Source organism: Anser anser (assembly GCF_964211835.1).
Source record: "Anser anser genome assembly, chromosome: 1".
Classification (NCBI taxonomy): Eukaryota; Metazoa; Chordata; class Aves; order Anseriformes; family Anatidae; genus Anser; species Anser anser.
The window spans coordinates 123,719,531-123,746,023 of NC_139720.1; the positions used below are offsets into that span (position 1 = coordinate 123,719,531).

Here is a 26,493-nt window from a genome sequence, read left to right on the forward strand (position 1 = left end):
GCCCTCTTTTTCACATTCCCCAAAAGAGAATGTGAAAATTAATGTGAATGTGAAATTTACCTCCTCCCTTAAGAAGCAGGCAAACATTAAAGCAGGATTTGAACAAGATAGAAAGGACAATATCTAGGACAACAAGAGGTGGTTTCTGGGGAATGTGTTGGATATTTGGGTGAGAAGACTTGTCACAGAGAATCCTAGGACAGGACCTTTTCTGCCTCTCTCAATGCTACTTATTTCTGGATTTCACCGCAGTATTAAGTGAAACGTAATTCTTTACAGTGAAGCCAGGCAGCTTCCTTTGCAAAGTGTTCTTAAATGGCTAAGATTTCTTTGTCCATTTACTTTTGTCAACCACTTTGCCTTCCATCCTAGGATGCTAGGTATGTTTCTTTGGAAAAAGACAACTGTTTTATTTAATCAGAAATGTTCCATTCTTGTAGTTCCAAAACATCATAAAATTTTTATCTTTGAATAGGATCACTACCAAAAGGAATACTGTTCACACTGATCATTGCATATCTTCAAAATTTACTGCACTTATCTCAGAAACATCCAACAAACAGTGTTAGGTTTCACACTGTTGTCGGTAGATGATACTGTGAAGGTCTTGGTGATGTCAGCTTTGCTCTCCCAGGGAACTGTTGCACATTTGTTTTTCTCTTGAGCCTCTTGGCTGTAGTACAAGTGCTATGTGACTGGGCAACAAGCATTTCAGCATATGTGGTATCAGTGGCTTGGCAGGCCACCACACTGCCTGACTCTGTGTCTGCAAATGGTGATACTTTTGTCCCAGCCTTTCTAAACACAGAAGCAAAAACAAAAACAAAAAAACAAACAAAAAACCCACCCTCATACTGCAGAAATATATAAGAAACTATAAATGTAGATTCATGTCACTGAGAAAAATTTTATGCAGTGGAAGAAGAAGCAGTGCTCTTCTGTGACTGCTTCTTTCCTCTAACAATTTTATTTTTTCCTAAACAAAACCAAAAAACAATAGAGAATGCAAAGACATTGTCTGCTTCTACCTGCATCCATGCTTTTTCTGCTAAAACTGTTCCTGAACAGTTTGCCTGGGCACATAAAGTTGATCGTCTTCTGAAGAGCTGTCTTCTACTGATGAATCCTCACTTTTAGGAATCCAGTTTCCTCTCTGTACTCCTGCCCACAGGTTCTCTTTGTAACATTTCAAGATCATTCTCTAAACTGAGTGGTTTTAATTGTTAAGATGTAGCTTCAACTTTCCCTTCCCTGAAGGAATTTTGTTTCTTATCTACTTCATACTGGGATCCTCTACAACTGCTCTCATGTAACAGCTATGTGAGGGATGGATCAGCAACTCTACATAAAGTAGGAAGAGAATCAGGCTGTATCTACATTAGCAAGTGCTGCAGTGCAGTGCACTGGGAACAAATGTGTAGAATAAAACAGCTGGTGCTGAGGATTCAACATCCATGTAGCATGTATTTCAGGGGTTTTACATTGGGCTAATCAGTCTGGTCTTTAGGACTAATCCCATTAGCAGTTGGAGAGTGTCAGGTATGTTTCTGGAGAGCATCTTTCATTTTGGCTTCCCCCCAGACGTATCAAATTTACACAATCCACAACCACTCTATAATGCAAACAAAAACAGAGCCTGTGGAGATATTGAAGAGATGCACTTTGGAAATACCTTTCTCACCTAAACTAAAACACTGACTGGACTGCTGCATTGGACTGTTCACCCTCAGCAAATTTGCAGATGACACCAAGCTGAGTGGTGCAGTTGATATAATAGAAGGAAGGAATGCTATCCAAAGGGACCTGGAGAGGCTGGAGAAGTGGGCCCACCTGAACCTAATAACTCAAGTGCAAGGTGCCGCCATCTGGGTCAGGGCGATCCCAGATATGAGGACAGACTGGAAGAACTCATTGAGAGCAGCCCTGCAGAGAAGGTCTTGGGGGTTCTCGTGGACAAAAAGCTCGACGTGAGCCAGCAGTGTGCACTTGCAGCCCAGAAGGCCAACTGCATCCTGGGCTGCATCAACAGAGGAGTGGCCAGCAGGTCAAGGGAGGTGATTGTCCCGCTCTACTTTGCCCTTGTGAGGCCCCTCTTGGAGTACTGCATCCTGGTCTGGGGCCGCCAGCACAAGAAAGATGTGGGGCTGTTAGAGTGGGTCCAAAGGAGGGCTACAAAGATGATCAAGGGGCTGGAGCACCTCTCCTATGGAAAAAGGTTGAGAGAGATAGGGATGTTCAGCCTGGAGAAAAGAAGGCTCTGGGGGACCTCACTGCAACCTTTTAGTACTTGAAGGGGGCTAATAAGAAAGATGGAGAGCAATCCTTTGCTCAATCAGATAATGACAGGACAAGGGGGAATGATTTTAAAATAAAAGAGGGGAGATTTGAATTAGAGGCTAGGTGGAAATTCTTCACTCAGCAGGTGGTAAGGCACTGGAACAAGTTGCCCAGAGAAGCTGTGGATGCCCCATCCCTGGTGTTCAAGGCCAGGCTGGATGGGGCCCCAGGCAACCTGATCTAGTGTGTGTCCTCCCTGCCTATGGCAGGGGGGGTTGGAACTATATGATCTTTGTGGTCCCTTCTAACACAAGCCATTCTATGCCATTCTGTGGTTCTGTAATTCTATAATTAAACTCCCTCCTTAAACCTTTCTTCACACCCTCCTCCACGCCCCCTTTTTTTCTTCCCTTCTTCCCTTCAGTTTTGGGTGGAAAGCAAGCTTTTTAAGATAAAGCAATGTGTTCCTGTGAACAATAGCACCTGTGATGGTGAAAGGAACAGCTGTGATAATATTATTTTCAGTTTTGTTATATTTGTCTCCTCTTGATTTTCTGCTTAATATTTGCAGAAGCATACAGTACTGCTCTATCTTGGAGAACTATTTTTTCATTTTTTTTTTCTAAATACAACGCTGTTAGGAAAAAAAGACTAGAAGGAAACAGCTAAACCATTGTAAAAGAATTTACATACAGGAAGAAAATACATTTTAAATACCATCCTTAAATATGATATTTATTACGCCTATATTCTATTTTTTGAATATTTCTGTGTTAAGAATGGATTGTTCATTGTTAACAGAGAATTAAATTTTTTTTTTTTTTCAAATATACTCGATCAATAAATTTAAGTAAACTGGTAGAGCTAAATTAAAAAGAGAGGACAATAGTGAACCAATAGTTTAGAAACTAAGTGGAAAATAAATAGTTCTAGAAATTAAGTATGTAGATTAATATGCAGACAAAACAAGGAATTTTAAAAGAAAGACTGGGGACATGTAGGAAAACATATTCCCTTTAAAAACTGACTGATCTGTAGCCTCAAAGACAAAGATGGCTCCTGTAAGAGGTTTGCCAGTCTTACTGAAAATACTGCTCCTGCTTTTCATGTCACCTGTACTTAACCGTTCAGAAACCCATTAGCAAGAATGTCACAAGAAAACCCCAGGACACACTACACCTATAGTCACAAATTTTACTCTCAATATTCTGTAAAAAATTCTGAACAAACCAATCAATTAAAAGGGAAGTTGATGGCTTTTTTTTTTTTTTCCCTCATAAATTCCACTGTCTTTATCACAATGATGCAAAACTTTCAACTTTTTGATAATGCCATTAATTTGAAAACAACTTTGTGAAAAAAAGTTCAAAACTAAACCAAAACAACTTGCACTGACCAACTCTACTAGCTCATTGTTAAACAGATAGGCTTTATAATGCCAATAAAGAATCTGCTGCAGAAGACTGAAAAGGCAGAAGCACTTTGCGTAAGGAAGACTAACATGCTTCATAAATCTGGTTGCAAACATGTCAACTGCCTGCTGCTGCCTGCTCCTTCTTTGAGAGATTATTGCCCTCAGTAGATCAGCTACTTATCCAAGCCCTCCTTCCACCATTTTAGTCAAACTGAGCTGAAGCAGTAAGGATTTTTATTTTATGAAGGAAATAAAACATCATGAGGCTATAGTGCAGTAAAATACTTTGTCCTGGGTATCAAATTTGCAGCCCCCAGCCTCTTACTGTTCTCTCCCCAAATGCATAGACATTCAGTGCAATGCCTTCTTTAGATCATAATATTTTTGTGAATTTATGGATAACCTCTTGACCGATATGAAGCCAGCAGCTTCATAATTCAGGAGATTTGATAATTCCCTTATGACTTTTCTTCTCTCCTTTACTTTTCCTTTTTAAAATTCTTATAAAATCTATGATTTAGAATATAAAAATTCCATGATACCATGATTTAAAAATGTAAAAGAAAATAGTTTTCAAAATTTAGAAAACCTCATTAAAGCTTTACATGTGTTTTACTGCTTCATTTTTTCTGCATAAATTAGAATAGAATAGAATAGAACAGAACAGAACAGTTGGAAGGTAGCTAGAAAGATCATCAAGTCTAACTACAAGTAGGCTGAGATCAACAATACCCGTGACTTGGTGTGCGAGGGAAGTAAACGGATTCAAAACACAGATATTGGAAAAAAAAAAAAAAAGACAAAATCAGATTCACAATGCACTTTGCAAGTGGATTAAAAGTATGAAATGGCAATAAGTTTTCACAAGAAACATGAGGGCAGCTTGCCCTTGTGTGCTACTGAAATCTGTCAGTTATGTAATTTCACACTGAGAACCTTAACTTCAATATGGGAAGTAGGTGCAACCCCAGATTCAAATTTTGTCAATTTCTGGGAAATTTCCAAAGTAAATTCTGAAAACAAGATGGATTCAAGCAGACTGATGATATTCAGTAAGATCTTATTCCCACAACTGTTTTTTATTTTGCTCAAAGCCTGTCACTCCCTGCTGATCTTTCTTTTTTCTTTTTTCTTTTTTTTCTTTTTTCTTTTTTCTTTTTTCTTTTTTTTCTTTTTTCTTTTTTCTTTTTTCTTTTTTCTTTTTTCTTTTTTCTTTTTTCTTTTTTCTTTTTTCTTTTTTCTTTTTTCTTTTTTCTTTTTATTTTCTATTTTCTATTTTTTTCTTTTTTCTCTTTCTTTTTTTCTTAGTTCCATACTTTATTTAAAATGAAACAATGATATTTTTGACATTGTCAAAAAACTGTTGACATAACTATTGACATAACAGTTTGTTGTGCAAATACTGCCATCTGTTAACATGTTTTCACGGAAGTCTAAAGGTGTGAATTATGAGACTGATAGCAATAACTTAAGGAATGCCTAGGGCTATTAATGTGTTAGTAGATCTCTTGTTCTCTGACAGGTATGAAATTCTTAAAGCACTATTAGGAACTAAAGGCAGTACTGGATTAACATTAACACTCATCTCTACAGCTGTGATTAAATGCACATAGGACTGAGCTGTTGAATATAGTGTTATTTTTAATGCAGTCTTTCTTTTTAGCAGAATTTCACCTTGAACTATGCTTCCTTCAGAAAGTCTACTGAATGTTTTTCTCATTATAAGCACACAGTCTAAGGGGAAAATACCCCAAAGTACCAATCAGTTACAGTATGCAAATATTAAACAGTAGAAATTCTTACACAACAACATAAAATATTTCAGCCCAACCTCTTCTTGTGTCCTACTGGCAGCTCATGAGCAATACGAACCACAGATATCACAATGACCCATGACATCTTTTGCCTCACAAATGAGAGAAAATTTTACAGTCATAAAGAGCAACTAAGAAAGGGATCTGTTGAGGTTATCCATTGTCAACTACATTTAGAGCCATCTTATGCATCTGGGAACATTATCTTTCACCTTTGTCTATGGCAAGATATGAACCTTTCCTAGATTTGCTTGTAATGCTTAAAAAGAAAGGTTAACGAAAACCAAAGGTCTGTAGAGATCAGTAACTGAATTTTCTGTAATTAATGTATCTTTTTCTTTGGACATTACTAATGCATAATTCAGAAATGTAGCTCCAGTTAGAAACCCTCTATGAAACCTGTGATTTTCAGCTTTCAGACGTAGTCCCAATTCTTAGTTTCAAATGTTTTAGAGAAAAGACTGTAATGGTTTATACCTAAAGTCAACAAAGAAGAAAACATCGTGAAAAAAAAAGTATCTACTTTCCTCTCAGCTTCCCTCTTTCTAGTGTGGGTTATTTCTGACCTACACTGACAGACTAACATGTACCTAGTTGTAACACTGCTGAAAAATGAGATAAGTCTTCAGCACTGTATGAAAGCAATAATTTACCAAGCAAAAGGCATAACACGTTTTCCTGCTTAGAGTGTAGTTTATAAAGCCATACTTTTATATTTGGATGCCTATACATGACCCCTTTAACTGTTACCACAAGATGCTCATAGTTGCCCTTTTATATTCTTTGAAACATAATTAGATTGGTGACCAGGAGCTACTAACAAAGCCTGAAAATAAGCACACTTTTGAATTACAATCTAATTCTGCAGTGTGGTAATATTTAGGTTTAACTTCACCTCCGTAACTGGGCTTTGTATGGAACACCTTTTATGGATGGTTTGCTACCAGTTGAGTCTTATATTAGTATGACCCCTTGTATTTTATATATCATCATAACTTTCTTATGCCAAAAATAGCATCTAGCATCTCTCATCCTCTTGCAGCTCTTGCTCTCCAAGATGCTGACCACCCAAAAGAGAAAGTTAAAAAAAATTAAGAAAAAAATCCAGCAGATGGATTCTGCATAGTAGCTAAAACTTGGGGATGTTTAGAGAAATGGTCTGGAAACAACAAAAAAAGAAACCCTGCATTTCAAAAAAGCTATTGTGCTTGGAGGTCAAAATTCTTGACTGATGCCTTTGAAAGGCAGGGGATTACCTACTGAAAAGCTGATTTCTAGTCACTTGCATTAGCTACCACTGTCTTACACATATCAGCAGCTGTGTGTGAGTTAAGTGTACATTTGTAGAGTTAACAAACCGTCAGTGAGAGTAAATGCAAATACAACTGAGAAACAGGGAACAGAAAGTGCTAGAGTCAATGACTATCAAACAAAGAAATAAACAAAAAAAAAAAATGAACCATTTAGTATGAATATAAATAAAGATGAAGCAAGCAAACAAACAAACAAAAAACAACACAGAATTGAACAGTGCTGAACCAGAGCAACCTGTAGCTGGAATGCCTCCTTCCTAGGCATTCTATCCATAACCTCTGCGAACGTCTGGCATTACAGCTGCTGAAACTCTGTAGTATCTTATAAACCTCACTAGGTAACTGTCTCACTGTCATGAATAAACATTTGCAAAGGATGCCTCTGTGGTAGGAAGATATTAGTCCCCTTTCACAGACGGGAAATTGAAATCTGAGACAGACTGTTTTATCCAAGGTCAGTCAGAGTATCTGTCGTCCATGCTGGGAAATGAACAGACATCTCCACTGTCCTACACCAGTGTTCTGCTAATATGGCATTCAATTCTATCATTATGTTTGCATTGAATATGACCTTAATTTAGACTTGATATCAGCTTAAAATAAGCTGCTGCTTGCAAACCTCCTCACAAGCTTGTAAGGAGTTAACACAGTTGAAGGTAAAACTTTCAATAAATGTGAGCTGTTTTAATTACAGGCCGCTATAACAGTATGACATTTCCCCCCCCAAACAACAAGGATATAAGTCTCTACACAATAACTTGAGAAAAGTAGGTCAATGTCAAGGATTAAGTGGTACAGCAGCATAAAGTTAATCAAAGTTAATATTTAATTCACCAGGATAATAGTCCCATTTTGCTGTGTTCCAGACTATAGTTTTAAATTAAGTGCTAAAATGGAAATAGAATAGTGTTTCATTTTACCTCTTTTCAATTCTCTGCATTTCTAAAATGAACTCTGCAACGTCACGTTGATAAACCACATAATGCCACACGGATCCATCATTTCTATAGCACAGCAGAACATGTTAATTTGAAATACGAAACTTATAGCACCAATTTTTTATCAAGCCAAATGTATGGACATTTATAATCAAGTTAACAGCTATAACACTTAGAGTTTGTATATCCGTAATTCTTGTTTTGTTTGTGTGAAGAAAAAATATCAGAAATATAAACGGAGAAAAAATCCTTATGTTTTCAGATGATGATTGTCTACAAACCATTAACACATAAGAAAAAAATACAACATGTTATGGCAAACAGAGGATGATACAGGTGGTAAACAGAAATAAATAAAGTGTCATTAGGAAAGCACAATAGGCAATTGTAATTTATTATTATATTATTGTGAGTTTCTTGAATTCTTTTAATGCAGTGGCAGCACTTTTGTTAAACAATGCCTTTTTTTTTTTTCCTCTCTGAGGAACATTATATTTCTATTGCCCTTCAGATTTTGTTATTATGAAATCATTTCAGAAAAAAAAGTGCTTTTAGTGAGACGAACGCTTGGCTTGTCATTGTTCTATGCTTTCTGAATAATGTATGTCATGCTTTTAAAGGTCATAGATGGAACTTTTAATAAACAAACTTTTCTTTAGACAAAATCCCCTTTTTTAGGTGCACAAAGTTATGAACATTTTTGGTTTTTGGACAGTCAAATCATAGACAGTGAGTTACAAGAAGAACTGTTCTGCTGATGTTCCTGAGCTGAGGGTAGCCATCTTAAATCTCAGAAAATTAAACTCTCAAATCTCTCACTACAATCACTAAATCAAAGAAATCAAGTAAACCGAACAATAATGGAGCTGGATACAAAATACTTTTTTCTTTGCTGAGCTACAAAGAAAAAGACAGTATCACCAACAGAGACCTAGTCTCACCTTATGTTAAGATGATGAAGACAATGAAAGTCGCAGGAATTTAGGAACAGTCATGCACAGTATCTATGCAAAGCTCCATTTATACCAGCAGAGCCAGAGTAGCCTGGGACACCTGTAATAATTGCTATAAACTCCTCTGGACAGTGGTCTACACTTCTATAAATCCATGAATTGCCACATAAACCTATAATTAAAAAAAAAAAATAAGCAGTATCATATTTTAATTATGTGCCTGCTTTGAGTGACTGCTTTTTCATAAAGAAAACATATCAGTCTAATTTGTAATTACAATCTCTGAACCTTTACTCTTCTACCTTTAGAGCACATCAAAGTATAATTGCATATGACAGTATGTGTCTGTGTGGTATATTTGAAACCATTAGACTGACAATTAAATACCAGAAACTGCAGTCTAAAAATATCATTGTTAATATGCTGAAACATTATATTGTTGTTGTAATGTAGAGCTATAACATGTTTCCCTTCACCTTACCTGTCTTTGTGCCCTGTGGTGCAGTTCTTAAGTACCATACTTCTGTTGTCCAATGAATGTCACAGAAGAGGGCATACAAAAAGGTGAATCTGAAGTAAAAAGAAATGAAAAAAATCACTCAAAGAACTGTGTCATAAAACCAATGAATGTGGTGCAACAGAAATTTATGTGATTCAGCAAAGAGCTCTGCAAGTTAATCGAAAAAAATGTGATTTTATACACAGTTCATGCAGTATGGAATGAAGTGACTCCAACACGTAAGAAGCGTTTATTTGCCTCTTCTACTGCTTAAATTCTGATTCCTAAACTGGTGGACAAATTTGATTTTAATGCCATTCTACAGCAGATACAGTTTAAACTATCTGCTATTATTTTCCAAAGACAAGGAGACTATAGTCCTAATAGTGCAGGATTTGGCATAGTTAAGACTTTGATGATCTACTCTGAAATACTATTTATGAACATATGAAGGGCTTATACAGTTAGAAACATGAAATTTCTCTATCATTAATCCAAGTTGTTAACTTGCTTGGAACACTAGATAAAACACATGCACCTATTTCTCCTTCTGCAATATGTTATAAACAATAATGAGAAAACACGTTTTGTCAGTCACTAACTTATAACAAGTAACTAATGAATTAAAGGCAATTAAGCAATTAACACACTGAGGCTCTGATTTTCAGTAAAATTAATAATAATAATAATAATAATAATAATAAAGAGAGGCAGTAGAATTCCAGGATGTATTAGTTTGAATAAGGAGGGACTGATTTTACCTCCTTTTTATATAGATACTGAGCTATTTATACTCTATTGGCAATGTATTTATACTCTACTGGCTATATTTCTTCTAAATGTCTCATCATTAAGACCACAAGCACCTAATTGTATTTTAGGAGGCATACCACCCTCTAATGAATCAGCTGCAGCTTTTGTTAGACTATGGACAGATTCTTCTCTACAAAGGAATTTCAACAGGTTACTTATGGAAAATAGGGACAGAAGCCTGGGTACAGCAGAAAAGCTGCGTATATGCTAATGCCATGCAGTTTGGTGGCATTGCTGTTTATGGAGTTACATGCAGAGAATCTGCCCTTCCTTTGCTAATGTTATGAGAAAAACCTGACTTGTCAGAAAAGTAAGAGAAAGCTAGCACAGTTTCATAATGTGCTGCTGATAAGAATGTCTGAACTATTACAGTCTATTTGGAAGTGTCCTTGGAGCTTTTACTTAGGGTTCTCTTGGGGAAAGAAAAGTCCTAATAGACCATTCTTTTAATAGTAATGATAGCAAATAGAACTGATATCAGTCAGCTGTTGTATATCAGGAAAAACTGCCTGCTGTTTATTTTGAAATGACACAGTCTAACCACATCTGCATTGTCTTACACATTTTCTGGAGAAAGGGCTTCTCCTGTTCATTATTTAGTAAGATATTGTTTGTGACACTAGGTGAAACATATACTGCAGTCCTGCCTTAACATAGATGCATGATATATTCTGCATATCTCCAATTTTTCTGGGAAAAAAAAAAAAGAAATAAAAAAAGAAAAAGACTCTCCATATTGTGTTAAGACAACTGTTTTTGAGTTGGGTTGTGTTAGGCCTGGCTGGAACAAAATGGGAAAAATCAAGCCTGAGCAATGAAAGGTACACAGAACCCTGAAATAGAAATCATAAGGAAAGAGGAGGCTGAAAATAAAGTTGCTGTCTTGCTTTGTTTTCTGGTTACCTCTAGATCTTTTAAGTCAAATTCCAGGAAGAAAATATGTGTAACTCAAAAAGAAAAAGGGGGGTTTTTCACAATACTTTCTGCAAAGCCTACGAACAGTATTTGTTACACATATCATTCTAGTTGAGTTGATCTAGTAAAAATGAACAATCCTAATTACACAGGTTTTCTAACAAGACAACTACATTTACATTAATAAGAAGCAGACAGACCATTTTTTTTTTTTTTTGGACAAGCATGCAGAGAGGACCCATCTTAAAAGTAAGGAAAAGGCCAGGGGCTGCAAATTAAGTATAAACGAGCTTGGAGGGAGAAGAGTTCTTCTAGGCTTCTAGTCTAGTTATCTGCATCACTAAGAGAGCAGTCCATGCTCAGGACAGAACAGTGGGACAGAGCCAAACCCTTTCTTGTGTAGAGACACAGAGGAAAATAAATTATTTTTGTTATTCAATATCTCATAATTATACCCTTATTTTTGCCCTGTGACGTACAACAATCTCACCCAGAGGTTTATATCCAATGAAAAGAAAAAGAAGTTGTTTCATTTGCTCTTTGCATGGAGACTAACTAAAGCATATGGCCTTTATTCTCCCCAAACCTGAATATAGGAACAATCTGTTTTTTCTGTTTACATTTTTCATAACAAAGTTTGGTTCATATCATTACATATTTTCCTTCAGAGGAGAGGTTAAAATGAGAAAAAAAAATAATTATAAACTAAATACAAAGAAATAGTGAATTTGCCTCATTAATCTGCCTAGTATGATCTAACTATTGTGTGCAGAGATAAAATTGAATGCTAATTATACCATATGAAACTGCATAAACAGATTCCAAGCTACCTGCTGCTTCCCTTATGTCCTTTTCAGCATAAATCATACTAAAGATTTCAGACGAAAGTTATGGAGCATAGGTTACTAGACATGGCAAAATCCAGCCTTTATAAAGAGAAAGAAAAACGAAGATTTTCAAAGGTGAGAACTCTGCAGGAAAAAGGTACACTCAAATGAAATGTATTTCATCTATACATCTTTAAAGGTGTATATATATATCTGTATATGTGTATGAAATTATGTACAAAATATATGAACATTTTTTAGAAAACTAAAAATAAAATCCAGTCAAAAATCCTCTAATAATGAAGTGCTGTGAAGACAGAGAATGGGAGCAGGAGAAGCAAGACTGAATACTGAAGTGTACAAGGCATATAAACAAGACAGTTATATTGCTTTTAATAAAAATAAGCTCTATCATCAAAGAACACAGAGGAAGCTGTAGGCTTTGTCATCTGAACTTTGAGATGCCAAGAGTGTCTTCAAGGTCTTTAATGTGGATACATACTCCAGCCGCACCCTGAATCCAAGGCATGGTAAGGATGTATCAAGACATGTGCCAATCCTAATCCATCCCCTCATCTCTAGTGCTTTGATTTCTGTGGAAAGAAAATTTCAGTGCACAGGCTTGATGCTTAGTGGCACCAGGACTCCATGACATAGAAGAGCTTGTACTTGCTGCTCAGCGTAGCTGCTGAAGCTTTGCCACCTTCATTTCTAATCAGTCCCTGTGCAGCAGAATTTACACAATTTGTGTGCAAATGCAGACCTGGTCCTCATATGGACGATAAACTTTTGTAAGCAGTAAAAGAACAATGTGCATGCAACCAGGCTTTGCCAGCAGTGCTACGAGTGCTGCAACTTGTCAGCTATAGAAATACGTCCATTACCAGATAAAAAGCAATACTACCAGGGTGGAAAGCATCCAATTAAAATGAGTGAGAATGTACAAGAAAATACTTTATTTTATTTTAGTAAATTACCCTTTACTTAAAATGAACTTAACACTCTGGTTAGAGTAAAGATGAATATGGATTTAGTATATACTAGATAAAGCCTAGCGCTAGGGAAGCATAGGGAAACAAAACAAACAAACAAACATACAAAACAACAGATAAACAATTTAATTGCTACACAAGCAATTTCAGAGAAAAATCAGGATTTAGAGCACAACCATGTGCATGAAAACACCAATGCAAAGAAACAAACAAGATTAAGGAAAGTGGAAGGAGAAATATTGCAGAATTTAATCTGGCCTGGAATATTTACTGGGTGGAAAGGGGCCTGACACATCATCAGTGGAGGACAAAGAGGACCAGTAATGTTCCTGATGTTGGTACTAGAAATGTTGACTGCTCTATTGATGTTAACTTCTGCTATTTCTCTGAAAGTGGTTCTTTGATCTACAGCCAGCATGATTCAGGCCTTTGTGAATAGTGCTTGCATTTTTCAATGCTTCATTGATGAAGGAATTGGATGACCTCTATTTCAGCTCATAAGAGAAACAAGTTTCCAATTTGTTTTTGTATATCCAGAAAAAAAATCATAATCTCTGTATTGCATATGGCATATGATATTTTAAAATCAAGGTGTATGCTAGGCCTGGTGTAGTACAGGGAATGATAAAGCACGGAAGTTTTAATACGTGGGATGAAACCTAGCCTTATTGAATCTAGCGGGAAATTTGTTTTTGGCTTAAACAAAGCCTTAATTCCACTGGTGGTTTTCTTTCCTAATTCTGTTTTTTGATCTGATAAATAATATCGGAGAAATCATTTCACCTCTTGCCCTCTCTGGCTTTGATTCTTTTCAGTTAGTTGTGATAATCCATCTTCTGAACTGCTGGCAGTCTCTTACTACTAGTTATAGAGCTCCTAAGCACAATGGCACTCTTATCTCAGTCTTTACTTATCATCTTTCTACATAAACGACAATATAAAAGCAGACTATCAGGAAATCCATAAGCAGTCTGTATTTTCATTGGGGCCAGCTGCAGAATTGCTGGAGATAATGAGTACTTACACATGAACTCTTACTGAAGAGAATCTTTTGATAGCTACAGAAAACAGCACATGCCTGGTACAGAAAACTGCAGTACTCTGAGACGGGTGGCATTGAAAACAGTGTATTAATACAGAGTACCTGTAAACCAGACAAGGTGAGAGAATTAAGAATAAGCTCTCTCACTACATTCTTCCACTTGCACTTGTAGCATAGATTACAGATGATATGTATGTTTCTGTGTCACAAAGCCTACTGCATGTCAACACTTACTGAGAACAGGGCAATTTAGAGTGTCAAGTGCTGCTTGAAATATGTCCTTTAACTTTCCTTAATTGTCAAACTTTAAGAGTTACCTTAAATTTAATTTTGTTGCATTTAAGGTCCAGTTTTATGATGATATAATTTATTTTGGACATTACCGGTGACATTGTTCTGCCTGTCAATGGAAACATGAAAGAATATCATCATAATGAACATCCATGGACTCACATAAATCATTCAAAATACTTTAGATATGCACAGAGATTTTACATTGACCCTGTAATGTCTTTAATAAAACTGTTTCAACATCAGCTGTGTCAGCAACAGAGACATGAAATGATGGTGTTTGAGCCACATCACCTCAGCTTTTAAATATTTTGGAAAAATACTTTTAGTTTTCTTTTAGTAGTGTATCATCCTTCCCAAATTACAGTCTCACAGTACAACATAGACACCATAAGCCAGGAATACATGGGATTTCCCTTTTATGTTGCTTCATAATATCAGGGAGCTGTAGTTATTACTTGAATCGAATCATTTAACAACAGATATTAGGAGTATGTCTACTCAGCAAAATGAAGATGTGAAACTACTGTAGCTTTAATTTAGCCATGGGAATGAAGGTGATATCACTGACAGCCTCGAGGACTTGGACTCTGACTGTCATTTCCAACATGTCATTGATACTCCTGATAGACTTATTAAAACTACTCTTGTTTAATTTTGTGGGGTGGATAAAACCTTAGAGGACTTTCTTTGAGCAGTGCAAGGCACCACAATTTTACATCAGTTCTGACACTAATGTAATTCTACTGATCAGAGAAGAATTCCATGAATCAGGGCGGAGTTCAGCATCTACCATGGCAGGGAAGCAGACTATTCATATCTCTTGGTAAGCAAGACCTTGGAAAGAAGCCACTTACACAGTTTCAGTTACAGAAGGGTAGTTTATTCTCCCTCTACATTTTAAAATTATAACCTGACCTGCTTCAGAGTAAACTGCTCTTTGCTTACCAGGAAACACTGGCAAAGATTTGGGAAACTTAGAAACTATTATAATAACTGAACTGCTATGGGGTTTGGAGGTGGAAGGGAAGAGCAATGCTGAGAGAAAAAGGAGGTCCTCAAAGAATTTCTGGGATTATTGTGTGTAAGGGATTTGTGTTGTCAAGTGTGGTAACAAAAAGCACTCAAGTCTTCTTTAGGAGAAATAAGCAGCTATGAAATATCAGATTAAACTTTCTATGCTTTATGTATGAATTACTGCGAGGACAGAACACAGTTAATAAAAGATTAAAACTCATACTTCAAGTCAAAAGTAAACATAGTTGTTTTACTCTAAACTATTCCTCATGTAATTGCTTAAAGTTTCAGACATTAACATCTGCAATCAGCAACATCCTCATTTCTCATTCTCAGACCATGCTCCTGAAGTTCTGAGATTAAAAGTCCAAGGTAATGATATGATTTACTATCTTACAGGTGTACAGAGAAAACATGTCCTTGAGAAGAGTGAAAGATTTAAACTGAATACATTTCTGGATGCAAGAAAGAGACAATGAAGTGTCAACAATGACATTTTAGTGATTTTTTTTTTTTTTGTCCTTCTGATGTGGATACTCTGCATGGTGTATAAATGGCTGGAAAACAAAATAAATGATGAAGGTACAAAAGAAGGAATCTCTTCTAAGACAAAAATATCTTCAAAACCAAAACCTGGAAAGACATACCTTGAGATAACAGGGAAATTAGTGAAAATAATGTAATAGTGGAATTCTAGTGAAATTTCACAAAAATCAGAAATCTATGTGAAGTATGGCTTCCATGGGCTGGAAGAAATAAAAAAAAGGATGCCTTTCTTCTCTAATTCCAATTTCCAATACTTTTTCCAAAACCAAATAAACCAACCCCCCAACAACAGTTTAACAAAAAGATGCATAAAGAAAAATATATGTGTCAATCTCATATCTATGGAACAACTGTCTTCATTCTGTCTGTCCCTAAATGGACTCTCTCCTGCTGCAAGCTCTACCCTATTTTTTTTTCTTTCTTTATTTTTTCATCACTTGAAAAATTTCCAATTCTGATTTTCTTAGCTAAAGATTTCCTCAACATGCCCATTCACTGTACTTCATTTTCTATCTTGCATGTACATCTTATGACTACTCTATCACCATTCAGTGGCACTTTCCTTCCTTCTTTGCAGTGCCCTATTCCTTCACGCATTCATGTATTCCTCCTCCATCATGGGTTCTTCTCACTTAGCAACAATGTGTGTGTATTTCGTTGTAGTTTGTTCCTCTGAACTAAAGCCACCAGTATGGACACTGGAGTCTAGGGGTTTTCTACTCAGTAACTGTTCTGTTCAATGCTATCCATTTTCATGGATATCCAGGGAGAAAAAAAAATTTTTTAAAAAAGTATATATATATATATAAATAAAACAAACAAACAAACAAAACCCCCCAAACCTCAGCAGATGATTTGGTAAAAACAAAAGAAAAAACAAAAACACCTCCTCTTTTAACTCAACGTTTAATGTCTCTACCTTCCCCTGTCATGATCACTGAAAAACCCACAAAGTCTTCATATTCACTAAATCCGAAACACGATTGAATGGTTTCCTGCAGAGGCATAGAGATGAGCAGAAATTGCACTTCAGTCAACAAAAGCTCAGCATATAGCAGCGGAAATAGTGCTTTTAGGAAGTCCAAGGTTAGCTTACGGGATTCTCTGAATCTCAGACCAACCAAGGATATTGTCTGGCTGCAGCTGAGGTAGGTTAAGATGTTAGCGTTTCTCATGGTACATTGGTCTATCAATGACTGTGAGTACACTAGATGCACCAACATAACGGCCAGATCACTCCCTAATCAAGTTCTGCTGAAATGTTCTAGTTTAGAAAAATCCTTTCTTTAAAGAGGGTAAGCTAGCTCAGTTACTTTGATAAAACTGAGGATGTAGTCTATCTTGTCTGCCAGCAGAACAGAATGCCAAATGATTTTCCTATTTTATATAAAACGTACAAATTTAGAAACATGGTGAACTGTGATTTAAGCAAAGAACATGGCCAAAGGACTGCAGAAGTTACTTTAAGATTATAAGTATTTGAGATTCAGATTTTAGTTTGCATGATAAACCTACAAATCATTTATGTATGTGCATGTACAGAGAATGATAAAAAGGAAATAAGTATGTTTTATAATACCAAAACATGAACCTGATTTAATGAGAAATTACATCACCGATTCACCAAAAGGACACTATTTTCAAACACCCATCTTGGGTGAAATATGTCTCAATTAAAACCTATGGAAAGATGTATGCATTTTAAAAGCCCTCGCATTGATTTCCACATAAAATGAATGCTAACTGATAAAACTATTTGCACGTAATTTTTTTTTTTAAATTATTTTTATTAGGAGCATATCCTTGGATATTACTCACAAATGTAAATGTATTTGTGAACTTGTCAGTGTCAGACAATCAGACATATTTATACAGTAATTTCAACTTCAGAATTTGTGTAATGGATGCATAGCGTCCTATTGCCACCACAGTGCTAGAATGCATTTTATTCTTTATGCCACAACCTTGAACAATGTATTAAAACACTTAATTTTCCAGATTCTTTTTTTTTTTTTGTTATCCATCTGTTTTTCCCTATTAGCAATGTATTCCTCGAGGCAAATGACTGTAATAAGGTTAGTAATTGAAAGTTATTTCGACACTAATATTTTATAATACAATCCCCTTAGCCAAGTGTCATTAGCAAAAGTACAGATCAATTCAATTTCAGGTGGTGTTTAAAAGATTCATTTTAAAACAAAGATTACTAAAAGCCCTCTCTCCCCTATTCTCAAGCTTTAGGGTTTTGTCCCCCCTGAGGGAGGGGTTCCACATGGTGACCAAGTGGAATAAGAGCTTTCAGCAGTGGTCCTGCTCTTTTCCCTCTCTCCTTCCACTCCTGGAAATGAGGAAAGGCCACTCCTTTCCACCTGCTCTGGCACTCTTCTGATCCTTATCTGAACGAGTTCAGATCAGTAAACTGGCAGAAAGCTATTCATTTTTTTTTGATAGGTTAGTTTCTTGCTGATTCAGCCAAAAAAAAAGCTGCCATAACACGAGTTGTACAGCTTTTTAGGTTGGGCAGAACCTCAGAAAGCATCAATGGGGAAAATAAAGCATGGAGAGCACATTTCAAGGTATCTAATTTCTTTGCAACCTTTCCTGTAATGGCTGTTCTAAAAATGCAGCCAGCTTAATGAAAGGATTTGGCTCGCCAAGAAGTCAGATGAGTGCCAGAGCTGGCACAAGGAAAGCAGCAGCAGCAAAGATATATTTGGAAGTCATCTCTTTCAGCTCCAATGAGCTATTAGACTGGCTAAATCTGTCTTATGGGATTGCACCCTTAAACATGCTACACTGGCAGATGTTTGGGAGCATATGAACCAACTTTTGCCAAAAAAAGAAATTACTTAGATTTAAACATTGACACAGCCAACCCCCAACAGCATACTTAAATGTTCAGTTCTAAATTGCTGGAATACATAGCTCTTCTACATAGTAGAGGCCCAAAGAACCCCCATTAACACGAACTTATTTGAGCCCAAAGATCTGTTACTTTTTTTTTTTTTTTTTTTTTTATGTGAAGTTACTGAACTTCTTTCCCCGGAAAAAAATTGCTTCTCTTCCCCTAATTTTGCCTTCCCCTGTAAGCTAATTGTATTACCTAAGGTAAATTAGCATATGAAGGTGAGAAGATGTGTGGGATGTGTGAAGGTCTCCTTAAGTTGGTTATCTGCCAATGGAAAGACGACAGTAAAGTGCATGGTCCAGTAACAGTAAATGCAAATTCAGGATTCCTACTTCTGGATCCAAAATTTCAGAGCAATATGCTGCAAAGCATTCATCTGACCAGAAAAAAAAATAAATATAAAAATACCTTTTGAAGATTTAAATTTGTTTAAGATATATTGAATGGCTGCTTTTGCATCATTCTACTGGATTAGGTATCAACTACTTTCAAGCACTTGGTGTAAAGGTCTAAAACTGTATGTTATTATGCAGTCCAGCTATTTCCATAAGAATATAACCGCATGCTCATCCTAATCCATAACAAACAAATCCTGCTAGGTGAGCTGGTGGTCGAATACAGTAACAACAGTCAAATCACAGCCTTAGGGCAGCCGTAAAAGCTCTATAAATTCATTCAGCATCCCTTGATTGGTACTGATCAGCTGTCTTTGGCTCAGGCAGAATCAGTCAGGATCTCAGTTTGTTCCACCCAAGGAATCCATTGCAAGTTGAGGAAGGAGGCAGTAGTGCCATCAGGAACGCCTAAAAAAATGTGTAGGTAAAACATTCTTAATGATGACACTTTTCCCTTAATTCTCACTCATTTTCAAGTAAACACCCCAGTAAAATACAGAGACTCTGAATGGTGGTCAATCTGACAAATGGACAGTCTCAATATATGTGAGAAATATATGTGTGAAACATAACAAAATATGTAAATTCCAAAACCTTGTTTTTATGGAATACTTCTCTTGTACCAAAGATGTCTTACTAAACATATACTCTTAACAGTATTCCACATTCAATGCCTTTTTTTTTTCCAGAGAAAAAGTTAGCTTTGCTTGTACTAATCACTGAATTGAGCCCTCAGTTTTACATCTCATCTTAAGATCAAATTTCATTTTTCAGCCCTTACACAGGGAGGAATAAGAGGTATTTACAGAACATCAGGATCCAATTCCCCAGTGGAAAAAAGCACTCTCTCAAGCTAATGGTGCACTAAAGCACTGACGGCACAAACCAAATGCTTGTTTGGTCTTGTTCTGAAAGCGAAGTCTTGCCCTCTGGCTGAGAACCAAGTGTGCTACCAAATGGGCAATACAGAGACACTGAAGAGCAACATGAAAGAGTATAACTGCCAAGACTGCGCTGTATCACCTTCATATCCAAGGCTTTTCTCTGAGGCAAAAACAAAACAGAATATAAACAAACAAGCAATCTTTTGTTTGGATGTAAATCTATTCATGACTGGACAACATGGACTGGGTAAATTAGAAGAAATGAGACACATCCACTTTTTTTTTGCTATATGTGTTTTCACGTAGTTTCCATCAAAACATATTTACTTGTCTGTGAGAGATTCTGTTTTCAGTTTGTTTTTAAACAGAATGCTTTGCAGCCTTTTGTTTAGCTTGAATGCTTTAGATAGGCAAAACTCCGACACAAAAACAAAGACTATTCAAATCACTAAATGTCAACATAAGAAACATTACTAAATATGTCTAGGGCATTAAGAAACATTACTAAATATGTCTAGGGCATTTTGATGTTTTAATTGGGAAAGACATGCTCTGCCCTGAATAAAATGCCATGTATATTGATACATTAAGAGTTAGAAAGAAAGAAATTAATGCATAAATGTACTTATGAGAGAAAGAGGTACACTTTTGACTATACTAATGCAATTTCTAGCACTTAATAATAAATCAAGTTTCAGTTACAGCATGGGATACCCATATTGATGTAGTTATCAAAGAAAAAACCTTTTTGCATATGTTGGTTTAAAAAATGAAGTGCCAGCAAAGTCATTGTATGACAGTAGAGTTGTATCTACATTTGAGACTTGTTTGAAAGAGAAATGTCTTGAAAAATTAAATACCTGCAATCCACATTGCTACATCAGGAAAAATTTCTATTATAGACTCACTATAAAAGTTACATATGGCCCGGTGCAAGCAGCATCCTCCCATAAACAGAATGTTCCCACTACTGGTCTAAGTTTGAAACTGTAAAGGCAATGCTTTGAATCTCAGCTGTACCATACTTTCCCACAGATACCTTCTAAATTGCAATCTAGTAAAAAACATAATTGGATTCCACAGTCAGTCCAATAATACGTACCTCATGGGAGAAGTGCTACTGAAGTCAACTAAAAGCTTAGGGATGCTCATTTTCTGAAACGTGGCAAGTTTTCTCTTGGAAGTTAGTGAAAAAAAAAAAAAAGGAAGGAAAAAGGCTAGAAAGGAAAAAAATCTAACATAGCAATGTAGAGAAAACACTGATTTATGTACCATGAAATACTTGTGAATGGCAGGAAAATATACTACATGATTAGACAAGTATTTTCCAGTTACCAATGATACTATTCGAATGACAAACTTCATAACATTTAAGTTTTATTTGTTTGTTTATTTATTTTTGAACTCTAAGCATTTTTTTTTCTTCAAGAATGTTCAGTGAAAGATTGCTTTTTGCTGCAGGGACAAAACTCAGCTGTCTGCAAACTGTAGATATCAGTGCATTGGTGCAATGTAACAATTCTCCACCACTGCAAAGACAATAAAAGACTTTATCATATTTGAGTCTGTGGAAAAAAAACGATAGAGTCCTTAGACAAAGATCTGAAAGCCCTGCATTAGTAAACTGTAAGACTGCTTAAGAGACACCAGGAAAGTTAATAAAAATATTTTAATAAAACAAACAAATTATATGATGCATTTTACAGGTAAAACCAAAGATAATTATAATTAGGATTTTGGACAATCTGAATTTGGAAAACAAGGTGTACTTAAGGCAAATAACCCTCCAGTGCTTTATATTACACATATACCTTTTGTGCTTTTTTGTAAAGAATATCCCTTTTGACTCCAATTGTGAAGGAATACTTAAGAGAGAAATGGCTATATAACAATGTAAGCTGATATAGAAGGACTAGCTTCATAGGGAAAAGAAATTGCTGAGATCTGGCCTAAACTTTGTATGTTCCTAAGAAGCCCAAAGCTGTTAGCGGTATTTGCTTAAAAAACTACAAATTTTTATTGAAAGAAAAGAAGTTTGTCCAGAATTGATTTAAACATCCCTTGGTAGCAGATATTGATGGAGCAGGTACAGAAGGCTGCTGAAAACTGGATGCTTTCTCTAAAACTGTGCCAAGGTTCTTCTAGTTGACAGAAAGCATAAAATGTTTCTGGTTTGGCCCATATAGGCACAAAGAAGTAACTCTTTACTTACTGTATTGAGTAAGTACTGTTCTCTGCTGCACCCAGTTTTAGTTAGTCCAACTAAGAAAGTAAATGAGTTTTTCATTCAAGAGTAAAACCACATTTTGACATTCACTATTCCTCTATCCCTCCTGTGTAAACATCAAGGCCTGGTATAGTTATTTTCTTGTTTCGGAGTCCATATGTCACACTGACGAGATGGGTCTCAGAGAAGTGGAGATCTAAGATGAGGAGGAAATACTCACTTCAGGACATGACAAGCCTGTAGGGAAAATTGAAACGTTTTAAACGGATAGGTAGAATGTAAACATCAGGACCTCATAAAGATGGGCCATGCACAGCAGCACTGCGAAGCAGAGGAAGGGAATTATTCGCGGGGGATGGTTTCACGGGAGATCCACATAGTTTCAATGCAGGATCTCATGCAGCAGAGGCAGCAACCCCGGGGACCCCTGACAGAGCCTCACCAGGACCCCAACCCCACACTGTGGGGACCATGTCCGCCTCCCTTCCCCACGGCAGCATTAAGGCGTTAATCAAGGCGAGGAGGCAGCAGAGGCAATAAGCCCTTTGTACCGCTGGCGATGTCGCCTGGTTCCGGCCCTGGTGTTAGTCTGTGTCCCCCCCCAACCCCAGCCCGCGGGGCCGGCCGCCATTTCGCGACGTGCGGGGTCGCCTCTCGCCACCTCGGAGCCTGACGGCAGGGGCGGGCGGCTCGCCGACTCCCTCTAGGCATCGCTGCCTCGGGAAAGGGGGGAGGAGGAGGAGGGCTTTCTTTTTTTCCTTTTTTTTTTTTTTTCTTTTCTAATTTTTCCCTCCTCTCTCTCTTTTCCAGCCAGTAAAGAGTGTCTGCCCCTTTGAACCGCGGGCAAAGCGGCTGCACACACACCACACACACACGCGCACTCACACACGCACACCCAGCCGCCGGCTATAAATAAGTTAAGAGCCGGGCAGAGGGCGAGCAGTGCGCCTCTCCCGTCGGTCGCAGGCGGCGGGGACCGCGACCGCCCCGAGCAGCCTCCTCCCGGGCGGCTCAGCCCCGGCCCCGGCCCCGGCCCCGGCCCCGGCCCCGGCCCCGGCCCCGGCCCCGGCCCCGGCCCCGGCCCCGGCCCCGGCCCCGGCCCCGGGTGCCATGGCGTGCGTGGAGCGCTGCCGCTGCTGCGCGGGCAGCCGGCGGCACAGCAGCATCCTCTACAACATCCTCAAGAGCCAGGAGCAGGCGGAGGCGGAGAGGCGGCAGCCGCCGCCGGGCCAGGGTCCGAGGCAGGGTCCGGTGCCGGTGGCGAGGCGGGTGCCGGCGTGCGGCGGCTGTTCGTGCGGCTCGCAGCGGCGGGTGGCCCTGAAGAGCCCGCAGGTGGCGTGCAAGGCGGCCTCGGCCGTGCTGGTGAAGACGCTGCGCTTCGTGCAGAACGTGCCCTGCTTCCAGGAGCTGCCCCTGGAAGAGCAGCTCGTCTTGGTCCGCAGCTGCTGGGCGCCCCTGCTGGTGCTGGGGCTGGCGCAGGACCGGGTGCACTTCGAGACGGTGGAGAGCGCCGAGCCCAGCATGCTGCAGAGGATCCTCACCAACCGGCGGCAGGGCGAGCACACCCCGCCTCGGGGACCGGCGCCGGGGCGGCCGCACCCGCCGTCGGCCGGCGACATCCAGGCCATCGAGGGCTTCCTGGCCAAGTGCTGGAGCCTGGACATCAGCACCAAGGAGTACGCGTACCTCAAGGGCACCGTGCTCTTCAACCCGGGTGAGTGCCCGCGGGGGTCCCCCGAGGGAGGTGGCGGAGAAGGGGCGCGGGGCGCAGTTCCCCCAGGGGTGGGGCCGCGGCCGCTGTCCCAGGAATGAAACATGCCCAGCCCGCGGCAGTGGCTCGGGAAAAGCCGGGAGGCAGCCGCCGCTCCCCGCCTGCTTGGAGCCGCCCTGGGGCTCCGTCCGTCCGTCCGTCTGTCCGTCTGTCCGTCTGTCCGGCCGGCGGGGCTCAGCGGCCCCTCCGGACAGCTCGGCACCCGCACAGCGGGGACAAAGCGGGGCAAACCTCAGGCTCTCAGGTGTGCCACGGCAGGGGAGTGCTTGTTTGGCTTTGCGTTGCATTACTGTTCTTTCTTTTTATTTTCATCCATCGTTTCTCCTCCTAAAGACTTCCAACAGCTCTACCAAGTGGTTACCATGTCAGTTACTTACCTGGAAGGTAGCTGGATGTGGCACTTCCTAACTATGGCTGTACCAAGTTGTATTTAGCACTTCTGCCTTCACACTGTTGCACCGAAAAGCAAAATCCCTCTACTCCCACTCCCTCAATACCCTCAGTGTAGTTCACTCGGAAACTTTCTATCATATATTGGAGTTAATACTTGTTGCCACTTGTTATCTGGAGCTACTTAGAAACTGTTGTCAAAAGATGCCTTACGACAGTAATGCCTTTTGTAGAAGTGAACAAGTTATTAAACAATTTTTTTTAATATATATATATATTATTATCTCAGCTATTTACAGATTGTACTTGTCACTGCAAAGGCATTTTGTACAGCATTCTTCAGTGAAAGTTTCTGTTATCAGCTAATTCTTTTTAACATTTAAATGAATTTGGCAAATATTGCAGTTCACTTTTGAATAGCAAAGCGTATTGATTGTCCTGAACCACCAACATGATAAGATTTTGAGCTACACTATAAAATTTGGCTCATTGAATCGGCATGCAAGAAGTCCTCTAGCAATTTCATTTGTTTCATTCTTTGTGTGATAAATATAATCTGTAAGCTGAATGTTTTATAGATGAAACTTATGTAAACAAAATAATTTATTTTTCTTTTCAGATTTACCTGGACTGCAGTGTACACAGTATATTGAAGGACTGCAGAGGGAAGCACAACAAGCTCTAAATGAACATGTCAGACTCATTCACAGAGGTGATGAAGCCAGATTTGCCAAGCTGAATGTTGTTCTATCCTGGTTAAGATCTATTAATGCTAATGTGATCGCTGAACTATTCTTCAGGCCCATTATTGGAGCAGTGAACATGGATGACATGCTTTTGGAAATGCTTTGTGCAAAATTATAAAGGTGTGTAAAATAATGAAAATAAATTCAATGCAAAGGAAGCCCTAGAGCAGAATAGTGTAAAGTACTGTAAATAAACTAACTTATTGTTTTTACATAGATAGTATTTTTGTATTCAATAATAAAATATTCTTTATATTCTGGAATTATTTTTTATTAAACACAGTGTTTTTGGAATAAGAATACAGTCATCACAGTAAGCTTTAAGGTTGCAAAGAATGTTCATAACCTAAGTCGACTGGCTATTCTTTTACCATGTCTCTGAACAAAGATCACACATACTAGATTGTACTTTCAAGGTTAGTAATCTCTGCTCTGCCCCCCCCCCCAAAAAAACAAAAAAACAACAACAACAAACTAGTCTAGGTTTACATTTTAAACATAGTTGGCATGCAGAAGTGGGAAATGAACAAGCCATTTGCTTTGCATGTTCTGGTGATATTAGGATAGGATACTGTAATCACAATTCTGCTCATAGTTCAAATACCAGCTCCATCAGAGGCTTACTGCTGTGAGTGAACTACTTCTATTGACTTGAAGTCAACAAACTGGAAGTCTGTAAGAAGTATTAAAGAAAATACGTTTTATTTGATGTGAGGGAAAGCATATTATGAATATTTTGAGATTTAATGAAACTTGAATGAAGCTTGGGTAACTTGTGGTAAAACATTCCATTCAACACATGTTGGGCTTCAGGGAAAAAAAAATAAACACATACACTCTTGAGTCCCCAAAACAACAAGCAAACAATAACAACTGTAAAAATATCCCAAAAGCAAATGCTGAGTAGGGTGGTGAACTACTGGTGTGGACTCGACACTTTTCTTTGCTTTTCATCTAGGCATTTGCTAGTAAGGATTTTGTTAGCTTGATTCTTCAACCTAATTCCTATAGAAATACACAGTTGTTGCGCTGACATGTTGTGTACATGTGGTATGTCCATCAGAATTTGTCAGCTAGCATGAAGGTGTCGTAATTAAATGTCAAGCTTACACTTTTTTTTTTTTTAATCTTGGATTTGGACTTGATCTTTTCTCCCAAAGTAGTTGTGGTTTTTTTTGAAAAAAATAATCCCTTTTTATTTTAAAATTAAAAAGGGAAAATCAAGAATTTAACAAATTCCTATTTGTTTTGTGTCTTACCTTTCTCCATGTGCATCTTGTTACCCTTTTCTCCTGGGGAGTATTGGTAAAAAGAAACAGGGAAAGAATTGTTAGTGACAGTGTTCTCAAAGTAAAAGCAGTAAGTATATACATGTACGTTAACCACTATCAATAAGAGGTGTTTTTTAAAATGCAGTTACTATAGCTGAGGCAGTCATTCTTAACAGCAGGTGTGCAGGGGAGAGAGGGAAGTGTTTAAGAGCTTTCTTTTGCTGCCACCTTGCGCAAAGGATAATCTCAA

At 38.2% G+C, this 26,493-nt stretch overlaps 1 protein-coding gene and 1 long non-coding RNA gene across 4 annotated transcripts in view; one reads left to right on the plus strand and one right to left on the minus strand.

Moving 5' to 3' along the window:
* Nucleotides 1-23,104, minus strand: part of LOC310892581 — a 39,194-nt gene extending 16,090 nt beyond the window's left edge. For 2 of the 3 annotated variants that reach the window (XR_014578237.1, XR_014578238.1), the window contains exons 1-2: nucleotides 20,941-23,104; nucleotides 9,191-9,279 (exon numbers count right to left, since the gene is read on the minus strand). This is a non-coding gene — a long non-coding RNA (uncharacterized lncRNA). The remainder of the gene's footprint in view (nucleotides 1-9,190; nucleotides 9,280-20,940) is intronic. The other variant, XR_014578239.1, reaches the window with a different exon arrangement.
* A 41-nt stretch (nucleotides 23,105-23,145) lies between these two features.
* NR0B1 (nuclear receptor subfamily 0 group B member 1) lies at nucleotides 23,146-25,235 on the plus strand. The gene is made up of 2 exons (XM_083819439.1): nucleotides 23,146-23,779; nucleotides 24,846-25,235. The coding sequence occupies exons 1-2, from the start codon at nucleotides 23,176-23,178 to the stop codon at nucleotides 25,088-25,090; spliced, it is 849 nt and encodes a 282-aa protein (XP_083675565.1). The 5' UTR covers nucleotides 23,146-23,175; the 3' UTR covers nucleotides 25,091-25,235.
* Nucleotides 25,236-26,493: the final 1,258 nt, after the last annotated feature.

What these genes read in the sequence shown, in the direction of transcription:
- NR0B1 (XM_083819439.1), top strand. Translation starts at nt 23,176, where the DNA reads ATGGCGTGCGTGGAGCGCTGCCGCTGCTGCGCGGGCAGCCGGCGGCAC. An exon ending in CACCGTGCTCTTCAACCCGG is followed by an intron (nt 23,780 to 24,845) that starts GTGAGTGCCCGC and finishes TTTTCTTTTCAG; the next exon opens with ATTTACCTGGACTGCAGTGT.